At 40.3% G+C, this 16,875-nt stretch overlaps 1 protein-coding gene across 5 annotated transcripts in view; it reads left to right on the top strand.

Moving 5' to 3' along the window:
- LOC149280686 (N-acetylgalactosaminyltransferase 7-like) overlaps window positions 1-16,875 on the top strand; it is a 57,038-nt gene that overhangs the window by 36,873 nt on the left and 3,290 nt on the right. For 3 of the 5 annotated variants that reach the window (XM_089500177.1, XM_089500179.1, XM_089500174.1), the window contains 7 exons: window positions 8,396-8,562; window positions 9,415-9,545; window positions 9,965-10,044; window positions 10,952-11,134; window positions 13,017-13,134; window positions 14,979-15,101; window positions 16,270-16,488. In XM_089500177.1, coding sequence (XP_089356303.1) covers window positions 8,396-8,562; window positions 9,415-9,545; window positions 9,965-10,044; window positions 10,952-11,134; window positions 13,017-13,134; window positions 14,979-15,101; window positions 16,270-16,488 — 1,021 coding nt within the window. Of the gene's footprint in view, window positions 1-8,395; window positions 8,563-9,414; window positions 9,546-9,964; window positions 10,045-10,617; window positions 10,801-10,951; window positions 11,135-13,016; window positions 13,135-14,978; window positions 15,102-16,269; window positions 16,489-16,875 lie in introns of all 5 variants that reach the window. The other 2 variants (XM_089500178.1, XM_089500176.1) reach the window with 1 other exon arrangement.

Raw genomic sequence — 16,875 nt, 5'->3', positions numbered from 1 at the left:
ATTGTTAGTTATGGGATATTTTGGGTGACTTTCCATGATAATCACCACACTGAGATGACTCTTAATGGCAATGGTAAATGAAGTCTGTTTCTTCTGAAGCTTTCGTTAGTCAGAGAGTCCGGCTGATCCCCTGTGCTATTTACTACAGCCAGTATTATAAGGAGTCAGGATGTGTGTTGAGCTAAGATAACAGATGGAAGACATACAAGTGGCTTATATGCAGATGTCTGAAACAATATATTATGCAAAAACTAGAACTAGCAAAAAAAAGATGGGAGTTCACAGAAGAAACCATACCCAGATGTTCTCCACAGATGTACCGGCAGTAGACCCGCCAGCTAGTGTCATGTGGACTGTGTTACTTACTATACCGTTGATCACTTCCCCCATGCCTGCTTTCTCTCTCCAACAGTACGGGTGCTGTCGGTGTCCATAACACACAGTCAGGTCCGAGGAGTGAGGATCAGACGGTATGTATGGACAGTGCTGACTCCTTTACTATCAGAGAGGAGGCAGGCAGTAGAAGGTGATCTGCAGTATGGTGATAACCTCATTGTGGGCGATTCTGATCTCCAGGATGGGAAGGTCAGCTGTACCATAGTTACCATATCCTGGCACAGATTCTGCAACTTATTGCGGTATTCTTCAACTGGTTCCCTTAATTATCATTGCACCTTAAACATCTTTGCAACATGTTACAGCTTAGCATTCCCATGACAGCTAGACAGTAGCTCACTATGCAGTTCTTTGTCGTTAGTGCGTGTTTTTAGGTTACATGCTGGGAAGCGGTTCTTGGCATTCTCTGTAAGTATTCTTTAAAGGTTGCAAGAACGGTTACTGCCTGAATTTAAAGCAAGTCTGTCACCACTCCTAATGGTTTTCTTGCTAAGCAGGCATGCAGTGTATTGTGTGAAATGTTTTATTTTACTATTACGTCCTGGTCTTTGTGTATCTTTCCAGCCATCGTTGGCTATATATACACACTTTTGTTGTGTTTCTTAAGCCAGTAGTGTAAGTTCAGGGTTGGAAATCACACCTTGGCGATGACACATGTCAACATATGAACTATAGGCCCTTAAAAGTTTGATGTGCACTGCCCTGTCTTTGAATGTCTTTATATGAGTATATATTGTGCCATCGATGGGGAGGCCTGTTTTATTCCCTTGTGGTGTGTATTTAGAGCATTAAATTACTCATTGCTATATCAAATCCCTTTCTACAGCTGTTCATACACATGGATAGACTTTGCTGAGGACATCAGTACCTCCTGTATGACAGGATAAACATTATGTCTGGACAGAAAGAGTCTTCATCATTGGTAATTGGGTGGCTTCAAGGTGCTAAAGTGATAACCAAAACTCATCTAAACGCTAGGAATTAACCGCAGTGCTCCTTAAAACAAATGCCCAGTGTGGTTAATCAGATTGTGTAAGGGTAAAAGCCAGCATTGGCTTCCTTATGAAGTTTCCCCTTTATTCCCCAAACCCTTAGGTATTAAACACCGTGGCAGCATGTAGCTGAAGAGATTTACAGGGTGCACTTTGACCTGCTGCACAGCGTCTTGCATTGTATTGTATGTGCTTTTTACTTTGTTCTGTGTCTATAGTCGTGGGAGGACAATAGAACTTTTGACAACTTTTATTGATGGCGCATATAATTCTAAATATTATTGACAGTCTCACAATGGAAGTACATGATTTAAACAGTACCTGGACAAGTAGAACCTGGGAGCCATGAAGGGAGTTCCAATAGGGACCTAGAGTTGAAAGAACCTTTGATACATGAGCCAAGCCAACTGGCTGTCTGCAGACTTGGGTCCCTGTGTGTCTATGGAAAGAAACGTCCTGTTGCTTTTGGGAACCCATAAGTCAGTTTGGTTGTGGGTTGTGTGCAGCTCATACTCATCTTCCCTCCACTAGTACCTGCTCTCCCTATCCCTTTTCAATAAATATCTGTCTAGGGCCATTTTACTGTTGGGTTCTAGTGAGTCCCCTTTCTCTGGTAGTCAACTTGGCATTTAGATGATTTTTGGGGTACATGAGGGATGGTGAGTATTTATAATTCCCCACTTTGTACCACCTGGACCTAAGTGGTAAAGCTTTCACCTTTTTTTGTTTCTGTGATGTGAAAATTCTTATGCAATACAATACTTAGGATATCTCGTCTATCCATTAATCAGAACAAACAGAATATGATGGTGCTACATGAATCAATAAATCTGAATATAAAGAAGGCATAAAATAATGTGCTAAATATTTTTACTATTGCATTTTAGAAGTCTCTTTCTAGCTGTTTTCCTTAATAACCGTTGTCCATAGTGCATGTCACACGTGTTCTTTGTGATAATGTGTAAAAAAAATAAAAATAAATAAATAAAAATTTAGGAGGCTTTTTCCCTTGATCTGTAGCTTGTGACCGCCTATCGCTAAGCTGAATCAGCAGCACACCCTAATGCTGTATAAAATGTGCGATCTGTGTACCTTATTCTGTTACCAGCCTTACAGCTCGCAGAGCTTATAATGTGTCGTTGTTGGCCGACGAGGCGCTCTTTCAGGGTTAACGAAACCACATTTTCTGATCATCCATGGGCTAGGCTTGTCTTAACACCAAAAATATTCCAGCCAGGGATTGGCCTGTAATTACATTGAGGTGTTCCTTTTCATCTACATCTGTATTAAGATGTTCTGGTTGCTCCTGACCCAGATTTTATCCAGAATTAAGCAACATATTTAGATCACAGCGATCAGTGGAAGTGTTAATCTGTGTGCAAGAAACACACTGACGATGCAGTACATATTATATTGCATGGGTGGGAAATATAACATCTCCCTGATAAGGTTTAAAGTCCTATGCTTACCTCCAACTAATCTCGTTTGTTATGATATCTGTCCTAATAGTGGAAGCGGAATATTTAAATATTGGCCCCTATACAACACTGTGCACATGCATAGGATTGCCACCTAAAAATATTACTACTATTTATTATTATTATTAATAATAATTTATTGCTTTAGACATCAGAATTGTACTCCATACCAGCCATGGAAGCAGTGTTAGCCAACCTAATCGCTTACCTTTGACCAGCAATGTAAATGGAATGAGTTTGAACACACATGCCAAGTTTTAGGATGTACAGAAGCCAAGCTATATGGACTGGGAGGTCATGTAGGGTAGCACACTAGCTGTTCTAACATATGGATTGATGATAATGTCAGTAATTAAGGTTTTCTTGAGCTGTAATAGAAGACAGTGAGTCTGCTTCCAACTCGGGACTCTCTCACGAAACCCAGGCTAGTTAGAAGTATTGTAAATGTGTGGCATGGTTAGTCTCATATATAGCTTGGATAGAGTATGAGATTAGCTGCAGTTTGATAAGGACTAGATTTACAGTGACACCACTACGATGCCAGCCAGGTTGCATTGGCTATTGTCCCAGGAAGTCCCTAGTCATCAGGCTACAATTACACAAAATCAGTAACGTGAGATCTGCTCTACAGCATTCTAACAGAATTTATGGCGTGCGGCTCCGTCGGGGAGAGAAGGGCTTATTCATTCAAGTAGCATTACATTAATGTAGGTCACGAATAAGATGATTTGGCTGTCTCTCCGTGTATTATGTTTAATCACCACGATTAGGTATGAGCTCTCTCGGTTTTTCAGGTCAAACAAAAGACACTAATATTGCAACAACACATGATAGACGTTGTCTTTAATGGAAGGAGTTTGCTGGTAGATGTACATTTACTATACCCTGTTATTATGGAGAGACTTCACACTATTTTAGATGTTTTCCTTATTATTTTATTTTTGTGATGATGGCTTAAATTAGAAGCCCCAGCAGAGTACATGGAAAATCCAAAAAGAGAAAATATGCAAGTAAATTGGATGTTTGTGGCAATTTCGGTGTTATCTTGGAGCCGGTTTGCTAACTGTGAACATTGCCAGCTACTCACTCTTGCCTAGGAGCTTGCATGACCAGCACACGCACTCCGGTGGCCTGGAGTTAAAGCTGAAATTGTGTGATTTCCGGGTTTTGTTCTTGCGGCTAGTGAAGACGCGGATCCGGCAATGTGCTCTGCATTTTAAGGCAAACCTTTCCCCCGACAAATCAATAAATACTCCCCGATAAATCACAAATGCGTAAACCAGCTGTCTGCTTGTACTAACAATTTTTTAAATGCTATCTAGCTTTTTGAGATGTAAGAATAACACATTAGTATTTGTGTGACCTGTTACGGCTTACAGGCATACACCTGCCAGTGATCGTTCTCGGCCTGGGACAGATGTTTTAAATAGCAGTTTAGTTTTACAGCTACATTGTGTTAACTGGGAGAAAAATTTTCTATAGTGCCAAACTAAGCAGACCGGTGCTTCGGAAGTCCAAGGGTTAAAGGAGAGTCTCTTTCGCATTGCCTTTATTTGTGTTCCCAGAACTGAGGTTTGAGGCTCTTGAAATTATGACCTCTGCTTCCTGGTGAAGCCGGATAAGCTGTGTTTTATCAGAAAGGTGTGGACTGACAAGCCTTTCAAGCTAACTTCAACTGACATTAAAGGGACTGCTTGGGCAGCCTTATCATCTGGTTCATTCACTATGCCGTTATTATTCAGTTTTATGCCACTTTACAGATGGTCGAGGCCTCGCTTAGAGTATTATGTGCAGTTCTGATGACCCCATGTCCATAATGATAGAGACATTCTGGGGAGAGTTTGCAGCGTAAAAATTATCGACAGATTAAGGGGTCTCAATGGGATGTATTCACTATATTGAGAGCTGTGTTTCAACTCTTTATGAAGGTCCAACCTGGTGAACTTCTGGTGCAGGAAGAACTTGGCTGACAAAGTATAATGCATATACGGCTCTTTACATATTAAGTCATGCATTATACAGGGCCAGCTTAGCCCTTCTTGCTGGAGAAATTTGCCGGTGTTGGCCCTTCACAATGAATAATGAAGTGAGATTGTTAGAAACCACATCTCTCCTGGCATCTCTACCTTAAGTGAATATACATCAATATATATTATATGACCAAAAGTATGTGGACACCCTTCATAATTTATTGTTTTTAGGTGTTTCAGTCACACCCATTGCTTGGTATGTAAAATCAAGCGTATGAAATGGGTTTCTATGGCCAAGCAGCTGCACACAAACCGAAGACCACCATATGCAATATAGGCTTTGACTGGAGTGGTGTAAAGCACTCCGCCACCGGACTCCGGAGCAGTGGAAACGTGTTCTCTGGAGTAAAGAATCACGTGTCGCTATATGGAAGTCTGATGGATGAATCTGGATTTGGAAGATGCCAGAAAAATGCTACCTATTGTAATGCATAGTCCCCACTGTAAAGTTTGGTGGAGGAGGGATAATTGTCTGGGACTGTTTTCGTGTAGACCTCTTAGTTCCAGTGAAGAGTTATGTCAATGCTAAAGCATACAAAGATATTTTAGACAAATTCCAAATTTGTGGCACTAGTTTGGGGAAGGCATTGTCCTGTTCCAGCATAACTGTGCCCAAGTGCACAAAGCAAGGTCCATAAAGACATGGTTGGATGAGTTTGGTGTGGAAGAACAGGCACAGAGCCCCCTGACCTCACCCCATCAAACACCTTTGGGAACAGAGATTGCGAGTCCGGACTTCTCATCCAACATCAGTGTCTGACCTCACAAATGCTCTTTTGGATGAATGGGCAAAAATTTCACAGAAACACTCCCAAAGTCTTGTGGAAAGCCTTCCCAGAAGAGTGGAGGTTTTAATGACCGCAAAGGGGGGGTTGACTCCATGTTTTTGGAATGGGATGTCCAAACCACGGAGTCAACCCCCCTGTCTACATACATTTGTACTTTTGGTCATATGTATTGGGTGTGTGTTATGCTTAGGTTCATCCATATGAAATGTGCATCATCCAAAATTTACTCTGTAAAACGACTTTGGTACATTGTGAGAAACCCTCTTAAATTGTCATTAAAAAGATGGCCACTAGATGGCAAGATATTCAAACTATTTTAATTAACTTCATAATTGTATGAAACCATGTGGAAGTTTGCTTGCAGAGGAACCCCCACCCTATATTTATATTAGTTTATTACTGTACTATGTAAGGCGTATGTATGTAGTATCTGTTGCAAAAAGTAGCATAACTACTATTAAATATCGCTACGTGAAAAAATAGCAAACTATCTTTGTTTGCAACGATACTCTTACAATCTGGCTTACAATCTGTGTAGGTACTGAAACAAGCACCAGCTCGGCAGGCTTGAGCCCCACCATCGGCCCACAATGAACTGATAGGCGTCAGTCCTTTACAATAAAACAAAGCAGCCCAAATGCTAGAATGTGCATTCCTATAGTAAGATTAATAGCACTTGTTATAAACACGTTAACCGAGCCTGGCTGCAAGAACAGCTGCACACATTAAGCTGAAATGCAGGAAGAATAACCCTGGTTTTATTACTCAATCTGCATTCATTACACAATATAATAACGCTGACCCGGTATTCAGAATTTTCACATTTTGGATGTAATCCGGGGTTAATTTTATGTTTATGTAATACATGGTGCGGTCGAGCATGGGACATGCAATTTTCTATGTTTGTGTCGCACGTCGAGAGTGCAGAAATGCTTTCACCAAGATAAGCACATCCTTTATCATTTCCACCCTGCACGTTCTCTTGCATCGTATAGTTCCCCCTGCAACGGAAGAAAAAGGGAAGCAAAAACATCGCCAATAAATTCTGTTTACCAATTCACAAACAGAACAGAAACCTCTATTTTAACTTTTTTTTTTTTTCCGGATAAATTTAAATTGAGACAAACACTTATTCTCCAATTCCAAAGTAGTGTTTAACTCCCTCCCCTGGCTCTCAAAGTGCTAAATTATGCATTTAGCTAAAAATTAAACTTTAAAAAAGCTGTACGTGATGCCTGTGATTTATATTCGGTTTCTCTGTCTTTGGTAAAATGCTTATGTGTTTCAGGTGCATTTCTTCCTTTATTACTTTTTCCCAAAATTGCCAGTGACAGAGAATTAACAGAATAATAGCTCAGAAAACAGATCCCAGACATTTGGGAAATACAATTGAGTCTGTTTCGATTAGTACAAGATCTATCGTTTGGTGCAATAATAGGAAATACAATAAGGAGGGGTTTTCTTACTAAATAAAATAGGAACATGGTGATTTTCTGCCCAGGTACGCGCTCTTGCAGCGTAGCGGTATTCGGTTTTATTACAGGATTGACTCATTGTGCGCATTAAAATTATATCGCACCCAAAAATCTAGCCGGAGAGCCATTGAGGGAAAAACGTTCTAATAAATTGCTTGCAGATGCTTCCAAATACCAGGCTTTTCCGCAAGATTGATTTTCAAGAGGAGGGTTTTATGGCTGCTGTAAGAATCAAACATTTGTCGCTGTCTGTCTCCTTCATTCAGCTCACACGTACAACGAAGAGCAGACGTTTCCTGGAGTTTGTCATCGCAGCGATCTGTGTCTGACTTCGCTTTGCTTGTCTTTTCTTTATACTTTGTATACGTTGCTTTTGTTATGCTGTATTATTGTTACAAGCATGCTGTATAAAATGTCCTTCTGCGTTTCTCTGTATATATTTAATAGTTCCTATATGGATTTTACAGTGATGTATTTTGGACTCTGTTCACCAAAAAAAAAGGTTATTAACAAAGCATTGCAGAAATAAATTCCTTTTTTGGCAGAATTGAACTGGACGCTGAGACGTATGAAATGCCATAAGATTCCCAGTCCATTCACTATGTATGTAGCTTGCACGTCATGTTGCTAAACTCCAGATTAATTTGAGGTTAATAATGGATAGATAACTAGATATAATGTCTTTGCTTTAAACTTGATGGTGGCATAACTTAGATCTCTCAGATCTGCCTTTTTTTCCCAAAGCACAAGCTATATGTAGATTTAGTTACTCTTCACTTATAATGCGCCAATGTTGTCCGTAGGGGATAATTTATCCAACATATTATGTGATGTACACAACTTCATCAGAGACTCGGAGACTTCCGTAAAATAAACCTGCAAATGTATCAATGGGAAAAACTGCCAAAGACCCCAGCACGGTGCTGTATATCTCTAGTTGAATGGATTGCAGCCTTTTGGGAAGAGATCCTTCCAGCCTGCCATTCTAACGCTTATCTGGAGCCTTGCATGGAGAGGACACACACAGAAGTATATCTGGAACACAGATCATTTATGGATGAGGTGTCCGTGTTGAGTAACTGTCCACACGTTTACATTCGAAGTGAAGATTCTGAACTGCTAATTATGTGAATGTGGCTGGATATTATAACTGCTATAATGGATAATGTATTGCTAAGATGGGGATAATTCATATTCAGACTACAGACCAGGCTGACCATTTATTGTGCTTTCCAGGTGCAAGTACTGGCATTATGATGAGAATTTGCTGACTTCCAGTGTGATCATTGTGTTCCATAACGAAGGCTGGTCTACGCTCATGAGAACCATCCACAGCGTCATTAAAAGGACTCCTAGAAAGTACCTTGCCGAGATTGTCATGATTGATGACTTCAGTAACAAAGGTAAGCATGGGTGCCTACAGCTGTCTTCTTGTCATTTTATACGTGTACATGTTTGTTTAAATGTATACAAGAGTTTAGGCGGTCATGTCTCCTGTATTATATGTGTACACATACTCTGGGCAGGACCTGTGTGTGTAGAAGTTAGGAATCAGAGTAGATATTTTAGGAGCCAGGTAGGGATAAATCCATATTCTTGCTTTTACTTATGTTGAGCAAATGTATATAGACCACTTTATGCCCCTTTTGGGGTCTGACCAACTCAAATTGGCAAACATACAGACCAGTACATAAGGTACAAAGGTTCCGTTTAATAGAGCTGCGAAATATGACAGCGCTATATATAACAACAAATAAAAGAGGGCTACAGATCAATGTAAGCCAAAAAGGCAATGTCGATTCAGTGATATTTTAGGAGCCATGGTTACAGCCTATCAGGATTTTTCTAACACATTTTTACATACTGGATAGTAGTTTTCACCCAGAGGAAGCCTTCTGCACATCTACCCCATAGGGCGTTCCTCCATTTGGTACACCACAAAAAACAATATTAAGCCACATTTTGTATGCAATGAGCAGAGCTGCCCTTTGCTATGGGACCATCATGAGAGGATTATGTAAATCAGGCCAGCTCTTGTGAAAGGGACATTTATCTTTCTTTTGATCCACTTATGGTGCAAATGGCGTGACTATGCTCCTTTCCGAAACACAGTGTTTATGGTGCCATCCATGTGGCTGAATCAATGGAGGCTGCTGCTATTTAGCCATAACAAAAGGATGTGCGAGCTTTCAAGACAGTCCGTCTGAGACATGTCTGATAACATTCTGTTGGCTTACGTCTTGTATTTTTCGCAGAGCATTTGAAAGGAAGGCTGGAAGAATACATCAAGCAGTGGAACGGCCTTGTAAAGCTCTTTCGAAATGAACGTAGGGAAGGGCTGATTCAAGCTAGAAGCATTGGAGCTCAGAAGGCCAAACTCGGTCAGGTGAGAAATCTAGACATTGCAAACCGTGGCCTTAAACAGACCAGAATATATGTCAACAAAACAATTTAATGCTGTGCCGGAACACACTTTTTTAGATGCGGGTGCCAGGACCAGCCATGCTATCATGTTAAGTGACCCCTGTGGCAAGTTCATATGAATAGTCGGCTTCTGGACACACGAATTGGCTATGTATGTGAAACCCTAGAAGCAAACCCTAGCAATTCCAAGTCATCTTGGTGACCTGGCAGCAGGGATTGTCAAGGCCTGATGTAGTGAAGCTGATATTGGTCGTTTGAGCAACATCAGCTATAACTGTGGGAATATTGTAATGAAATTACAACTGCATCTAGACACTACGCATAGCTGCTGCATCTTAAGAGGAATCCGTAACGCAACTGATCTTCACACTTTTTTTGTAGGTATTAGTTTACCTGGACGCACACTGTGAAGTGGGAATAAACTGGTATCCACCTTTAATCGCGCCCATTGCCAAAGACAGGTAAAGAGTTGTGCTGAAGAATATTGATTGCTGATTTAGTAGTGCATGCGTTTGTAAAAACATTATTGTATTTCGGAGATATTCCTAGACACGCAAGCATCCCTTGGTATAAACAAGCAAAGTCTAAGATAGCCAAAACGTATTTATTTGGTGGGGTTAATCTAGTCTGTGCGATTTCAGCAGCATGTAACACTGGCTCACGTTCGTAAAGATCAGGCAATGGTTCTTGACCATTGTATTTGAGGAAAGAGAAAAGAATCGAAAATGTAATGACATTGATGTAGGCCGTTTGAATTATCCGATGTTTGAGTAGATCACATTAGATCTTTTTTTCAGTGCTTGTAACGTGTATGAGGCTTTGTAATGTAAGAGGTAATAATAAAGGAATGACACATCTGGGCTTACACAGGAGTTAGATGACCCCCCACTCTGGCACCAAACTGGGATTGATTATTTTTTAACACTATTTATTCAACTTGCTAAATATTTTATATTGTGCATTGCCTAATTACTTTCCTTTTTTATTTTTTTGTTAAATGATATCTTATTCTTTCCCTCCTGGAAACCTGGCAGAACTGCTTGTACTGTTCCTCTAATAGATTACATTGATGGCAATGTTTATACCATTGAACCACAGCAAGGTGGTGATGAAGATGGCTTTGCTCGTGGGGCCTGGGACTGGAGCTTGTTGTGGAAACGCATTCCATTAGGCGACAAGGAAAAGGCCAAAAGACAACATAAAACCGAACCTTATTGGTAAAGAATGTGGTTTATCATTCCATTCCCTGTTTTTGTCTAAACATTTTTTTTTGTTTTATTTCTTGTCCCCTTATCTGTCTACGTCCCTGTTCGTATGTGTGTGTCCTCCATGCCGACCCCTTCATCCTGCATCACCACAACTCCGCAGAACCACATGCACTGTCCCTCTGATAGATGTCATAGATGGCAACAATTATAACTTATTACCCCAAGGGGGAGGTGATGAAGATGGGTATGCTAGAGGAGCGTGGGATTGGAGCATGCTTTGGAAACGGGTACCCTTGACCAAGAAAGAGAAGGAGCTCAGAACAACAAAAACCGAGCCATATCGGTAATCACTAATCCACTTACGGGTTTGGTTTTCTCTATGTGACGTACTCGTATACTTAATTACAGCATGTCTTCTGCGCTTCTTTCACTCTCTCTTGTGCTGTCCCGCTCAGCCTCCTGTACAGCTTTATTGTCCAGCCATGTTCTGTCTGCTTTGACTGCTGCATGTGGCGTGGATCGGAACGAAGGAGAATCATACTGGGGTCTATGAGAATTGGATATAGGCCGCATGCAATTAGTTTGCATACACTTAATTATACAAAAATCCTATATATTGGGATGTTTTGACTGGGTGGGACCAGAACTTTTTCGTTCTCATGTAGCAGTGTCTGCAGTGAATTGCCCTTCTAAAATATTGTTGTCCTCTTTGTCATTACTATCACATCTCATTCTCAAGTATCTTTTCTGCTAAATGTCTGCATAGTGGCACTAGCTGCCCATAGTAGAGCTTACCGGCCATTGCATCTGTATAATTATACCCTTTAATAATTTTATTAATAACGCGTATCTAAACAATTCAAAATGATAACAAGTATTAAAGTGTATAGGCCGAGAAACAGTGGGGAGGAAAATCATCCTTTGCAGTGAGTCAGAGACTTAGAAGGACACTTGAGCTTTCACCTCTTAATAAACCTGCCCAATAATTTGCCATTTTAATGCATTTTCTATTCAGAGCCAAGTTTTTATCAAGAGGAAAGTACGACCTTCATTAGTTGGTTCGATTTCTCCCAGATACACATGGTATCGGCCCCCACCGATCCTCATGCATACGCTAATTCTTGGCCTCTTGACACCATTTTTATTCTTCTGCGTGAGGGTTACTGTAAGCTTGTGCTTTTCTCCTATTATGAGTTATTTGTGGTTTTGTTAAGAAAACAGGATAGATTTTTTAAAATACTCTTTATAATAACTTTATGTTGTGGCCCCTATAGTAAATTGAGTAATGATACACAAAAGTGGCCTTGTCACCATAGCAGCCAGTGAAATGTCCCCTCTGTTGCTATGGTGATAAGACAACTTGTACCAGAATCCCCCCCCCCCTTTTTTTTTTTTTTTTACACATCACCCATTGAGTTTGATCTGGAGCTACTTCGGGTCTTAATCATCGGAAAAGTAGAGCGTAATCTGATTTCTTAGTAGAAGAGCTATTGCTACTACTATGATAGAAATGGCAAACGATAATACGAAAGTCACAACACTCTCTGACACAAACTGTTAAAAATCTGTACATTTCCGGCTGTGGTTCTGGCTATTTTTTCTGTGTTTTTAATTTATTTGAAATCATTTTCATTTTGATTTCCATGAACTCATTCCCCAGTCCTGTAACATGAATTGAACATGTTTCTTGTCACCGCATACTACATATGACACCGTTAGGTAGTTATATGTATTATCGAAATGATGTGAGTATTTTACTAGGGTATTAACCCAACATTTCACAGAGCAAACCCTGTTTTTTTTAGTTAGCAAACGGCTTAACCGGTTCCGGCAGCATTAAGTAAAACCTGTATTACTCGGCTCTGTATGTTCATTGATTAGTATGGCGTGCAGAATAATAGTTTTGTCTGTTATGTATATGTATGAGAAGCGTATATTTTGCAGTCCCTTTAAGAATGTGCTGTCCCGGCTTGGTAGAACATTAATTGAGGGAATAAGAACGGTTCATATAACTTCTACTTTTCTCATCTTATGGCTCTACTTCCTCAGATATTTTACACAGAGGTCAGCAATCTCCTGTAGACCAAGCTGTTAATATGGCCATGGATAGCTTCCCTTAGCGTAGAAACCTCCGGGTAGACACTTGGCGTTTGGTGGATGTTGACTCTGCTGTTTTCGATGTGCCTCGTGACCAGTAGCTTATTGTCTATTGTTGATTCTTGTAGGTCGCCTGCAATGGCTGGAGGTTTATTTGCCATTGAAAGAGAGTACTTCTTTGAGCTGGGTCTTTACGATCCAGGGCTTCAGATCTGGGGTGGAGAGAACTTCGAAATTTCCTACAAGGTAATGTAGAAGAAAGAGCATGGGGTGTCCATAGCGGGCAGATTTGGGGAACAAATAACTAAATTGTATGTTTTACATATACAGAGTCGTGCACTGTTAAAGCATGTATAAGTCTCGGGGGGGGGGGGGCGCAAACAACCTTTATTTATCCTAGATTTAGTTTTTTTTCCCCTCTTACCTGTATATTTTGTATACGTGTCATGCTCTTTCTTTTAACAAAGATACTTTTCATTAATTGCTCTTGTAATTGGATCTACCGCCGAGTGCAGGGTGTCATTAAAAGACAATTTAATTACTTGTGTGCAAGTTTAATTTAAAGCAACTACAAAATCTAGAACACTAGATTTTAATTACTTAACAAAGGCAGCCTCGAGTATGCAAACAGTCAAAGTGTTTCACTGTTTAACGTGAACTCGAAACCTCTGAATGTGTATCTCGCCAGACACTGAACCCTGTGATAGGGCAGTGAAAAGCTCATATATGGACCCCCTTCGCATTGACGCGTGAAAGATGCCTGATTTGTGCTTGCTTCACATGAAAATAATACCCTACGTTGAGATTCCACCTGCTCATTTCATTAACATCTTTATATATTTGTCTGTGTGTATTATTTAAATCCAATATATTGGTGCTTTGGGCCAAGTTGAGCCAATAGACCCAGGAGGTCAAATATGGCTGAATGAAGAACATTAATCCGTCCGCGTCGATCCCTGTTGGGGGCTAGTTCAACCTGACACCTAAATGCCATCTATTAACAATATCGCTATACCCTGATAAATTAGGGCTTTGCTGGTATTCAGGCTGGTCGAAAGCACTTTAACATTTACCGTTAGACGTTGGGGTCCACCGAGGTGAGCAACTAGTGTGGGAACTGGTACAATTTAATATGTTGCCTGTTGACACCGTGACAATTTCTGTTATTTTGTTGATCGGTCAAATTGAAGGGACGCTAAGAAACCCAAGCGCTGTCAGATACATAATCTGAGAGCAGATAAATCGTATTTTTCATCTCGTGGTAAAACGGGCAAATCGGCACTATTGAAGCAATTTTCCTGATGTCTAAGATAAAAAGAAATAATAAAAAAAAAAAAGACAAAAAATTTTATGTTTGGATTTATTTGGAAAATGAATAAGGTAAAATTGTATTTGCCGTATCATAAGTGAGACTTTTATAGTGAAACCGACGTAAAACCTATTTCTGGACTATTCTTTCTTATATTTAGTATTGTTTGCCTTATCATTATTATTATTATAGGCTATTCTGCTCGGTTCCTGTGTTGTAGTCTGAATATTTCCGCTCTCTGCATTCACTATGCATTCTGATTCTCATGTTGAAAGGACTATAATGACCCTTCATAATGCATGATTACCTCGATGAGAAGAATGAAGTAACCTCCCCACGTTACCTATGCAATATACAGGCATGCTTGAAGGAGATGCTCCCTTGGGTTGCTCCCTCGTAATAGAAAATGTTGACGGACGAAATGTCCAACTAACCGGAAAACCCATTTACTGGCACTTAATTATATGTAGAAAATAAATTAGTTCCTGACACTTGTCCTATATTAAACTACTAAAGATTTTCCACTTTAAGCTTCCCCACGGTACCAGTTTTGTAGGGAGTGTTTGATCCTCGGCCAGTTGGGAAAATCTGAAGATCTCCCTCTCTTGCTAAGCAGTAGAATCAACTAGTGGCCAAAATTTCATTTATTTTGTGTCTTTTTAACAAAATGTCACGTATCATGCTAGCGTTCAGTCCAGAAAGCACCAGGAAATAGAAATCTACAGGCCTATATTGATTTATATAACATTGGGCATGCTTTCTTTTTCTTCTCCTCTTCCAGATCTGGCAGTGTGGGGGAAAATTGTTGTTCACACCTTGCTCGCGTATCGGCCATATCTATCGGTTGCATGGATGGCAAGGAAACCCTCCACCTGTCTACGTGGGATCATCACCAACGCTAAAAGTGAGCAAAAAGAAACCTCCTCAGAACCAGGGGCAGTAACGTGATATTAAAAAATAAAAATAAATTTTATATATATATCTATATATATATAAATGATATAAAATTGTGTACTTCTGTGGAATGAAACACTCTTGGAAAGTAATCATCTGAGGTATGTGGCTGATCAATGGCAGAATCACAGGGAAATCTAGATTTACTACTCATCGTGAGGATGTTCCTTAGTAGACCTGAGCATTTTGCACGAAATAAGTAACATAATAATAGCACTACCCAGTATTTTTACAGGAGCAACATACAATGCAGCGTGTGTTCTTGTCTCAAATGCAGTTGAGGCTAGCAAATAAAACAGATAATCTGCCGTCAGAGCCATGAAGTGGTTTGACCCCCCCCCCTGGCTGTGTCTTCTCTTCTGTATCTGGGTATTCCTTGCTGAACTACTTATTTTTTTTTATGGGGTCGGTGATCGATGGCAAACATCCATTTGTTATGACACCGAAGCACATGATATTGCAAGTCCTTCATGATAGATTTACATCGCCGTGGATTCTAGTTTCTGCGGCATGCGTTTTCTTATTTGTTTTACGCAGCAACAACCATTTTCAGGAACCGGACAGGTTGTGGCAGGAAAATTGAACAAGATAATCCACACAAATCCGCTTGTTCCTGATAAAAAGCCTTGCTTTTTCCGCTGGCTTTCTTGTCATAAGATGTCAGCGCAATTACAATATTTCTGTATATAAAGTCTGTTTGATCCATGTTTATGCCAGATACTGGTAAGTTATCTGTCTCCAGGTAAAAAAATACATGATTTTGTACATCAAGTGTCAACAGGGACACAGAGGGAAAGTTTGTGTTAGTAATTTAGAGACCCTGCGGGGTCTGTGCAGACTTGCTTCAGTCTCTGATGACTCCCTGTGCCTACTTAAAAAGGTGTGATCATGAAAGCAGGTCTACAGAGCCCTGCTTCCTGATCACTGCGTGGACAGCATTCAAGGAGATCAGGGTGAGAAAAGGCAAAGTTTTTTTTTTTCTTTGCCAAAATAATAAATGTCTGTTGAAAGTTGTACAGACCCCAGTCGTGTCGCGCTGAGTAGCAGCTTGGCTACAAGAAGTCTACAGGTTCACCTAAGGGAATGGTGTTTGATCTTTCTCTTTTTTTGTATTCCAGAACTATGTAAGGGTTGTGGAAGTTTGGTGGGATGAATATAAAGATTATTTCTATGCCAGTCGTCCAGAAACAAAAGCCCTGGCCTACGGAGATATTAGTGAGCTGAAGAAGTTCCGGGAGGATCACAACTGCAAAAGCTTTAAGTGGTTCATGGAGGAAATCGCATATGACATCCCATCCCATTATCCACTGCCACCGAAAAATGTGGAATGGGGAGAGGTAAAAGAGAGTCTAATGGAACCAATACACCCTTTAACATGGGAATCAAGATGTGCCAATAAGGAAACAAATCTATACAAACAAGAATATAGATGGTTCATGCAGTACATTGAGGATCTTTAGTACTGTGAATTATTTTATTGCATTAATCAAACTTTAGTTAGAGAGATAGTAAAGCAAGTCTACAAAGTAAGCTAAAACATTGAGGGTTTGCCAGTGATGTCTGAAACCGAGCTCCGAGCTTTAAGACTGTCGAGGTTCCTACCAGCAGAGGCAGGACGACTGCTCTTCTAGATGTCTTTATGACAGATGACGTTTCAATAATTGTGAGCAAGTTTGAACCTGACAGGCGTCCTTAAAATGGGCCATCTAGCTTAGCCCCTGTTG

Source organism: Sceloporus occidentalis, unplaced genomic scaffold (assembly GCF_023333645.1).
Source record: "Sceloporus occidentalis isolate IW3139 unplaced genomic scaffold, rSceOcc1.0.p SCAF_149, whole genome shotgun sequence".
NCBI classification, from domain to species: domain Eukaryota; kingdom Metazoa; phylum Chordata; class Lepidosauria; order Squamata; family Phrynosomatidae; genus Sceloporus; species Sceloporus occidentalis.
Note: the sequence above shows the minus strand (reverse complement) of the source record. Positions and strands in the feature narration are given on the sequence as shown.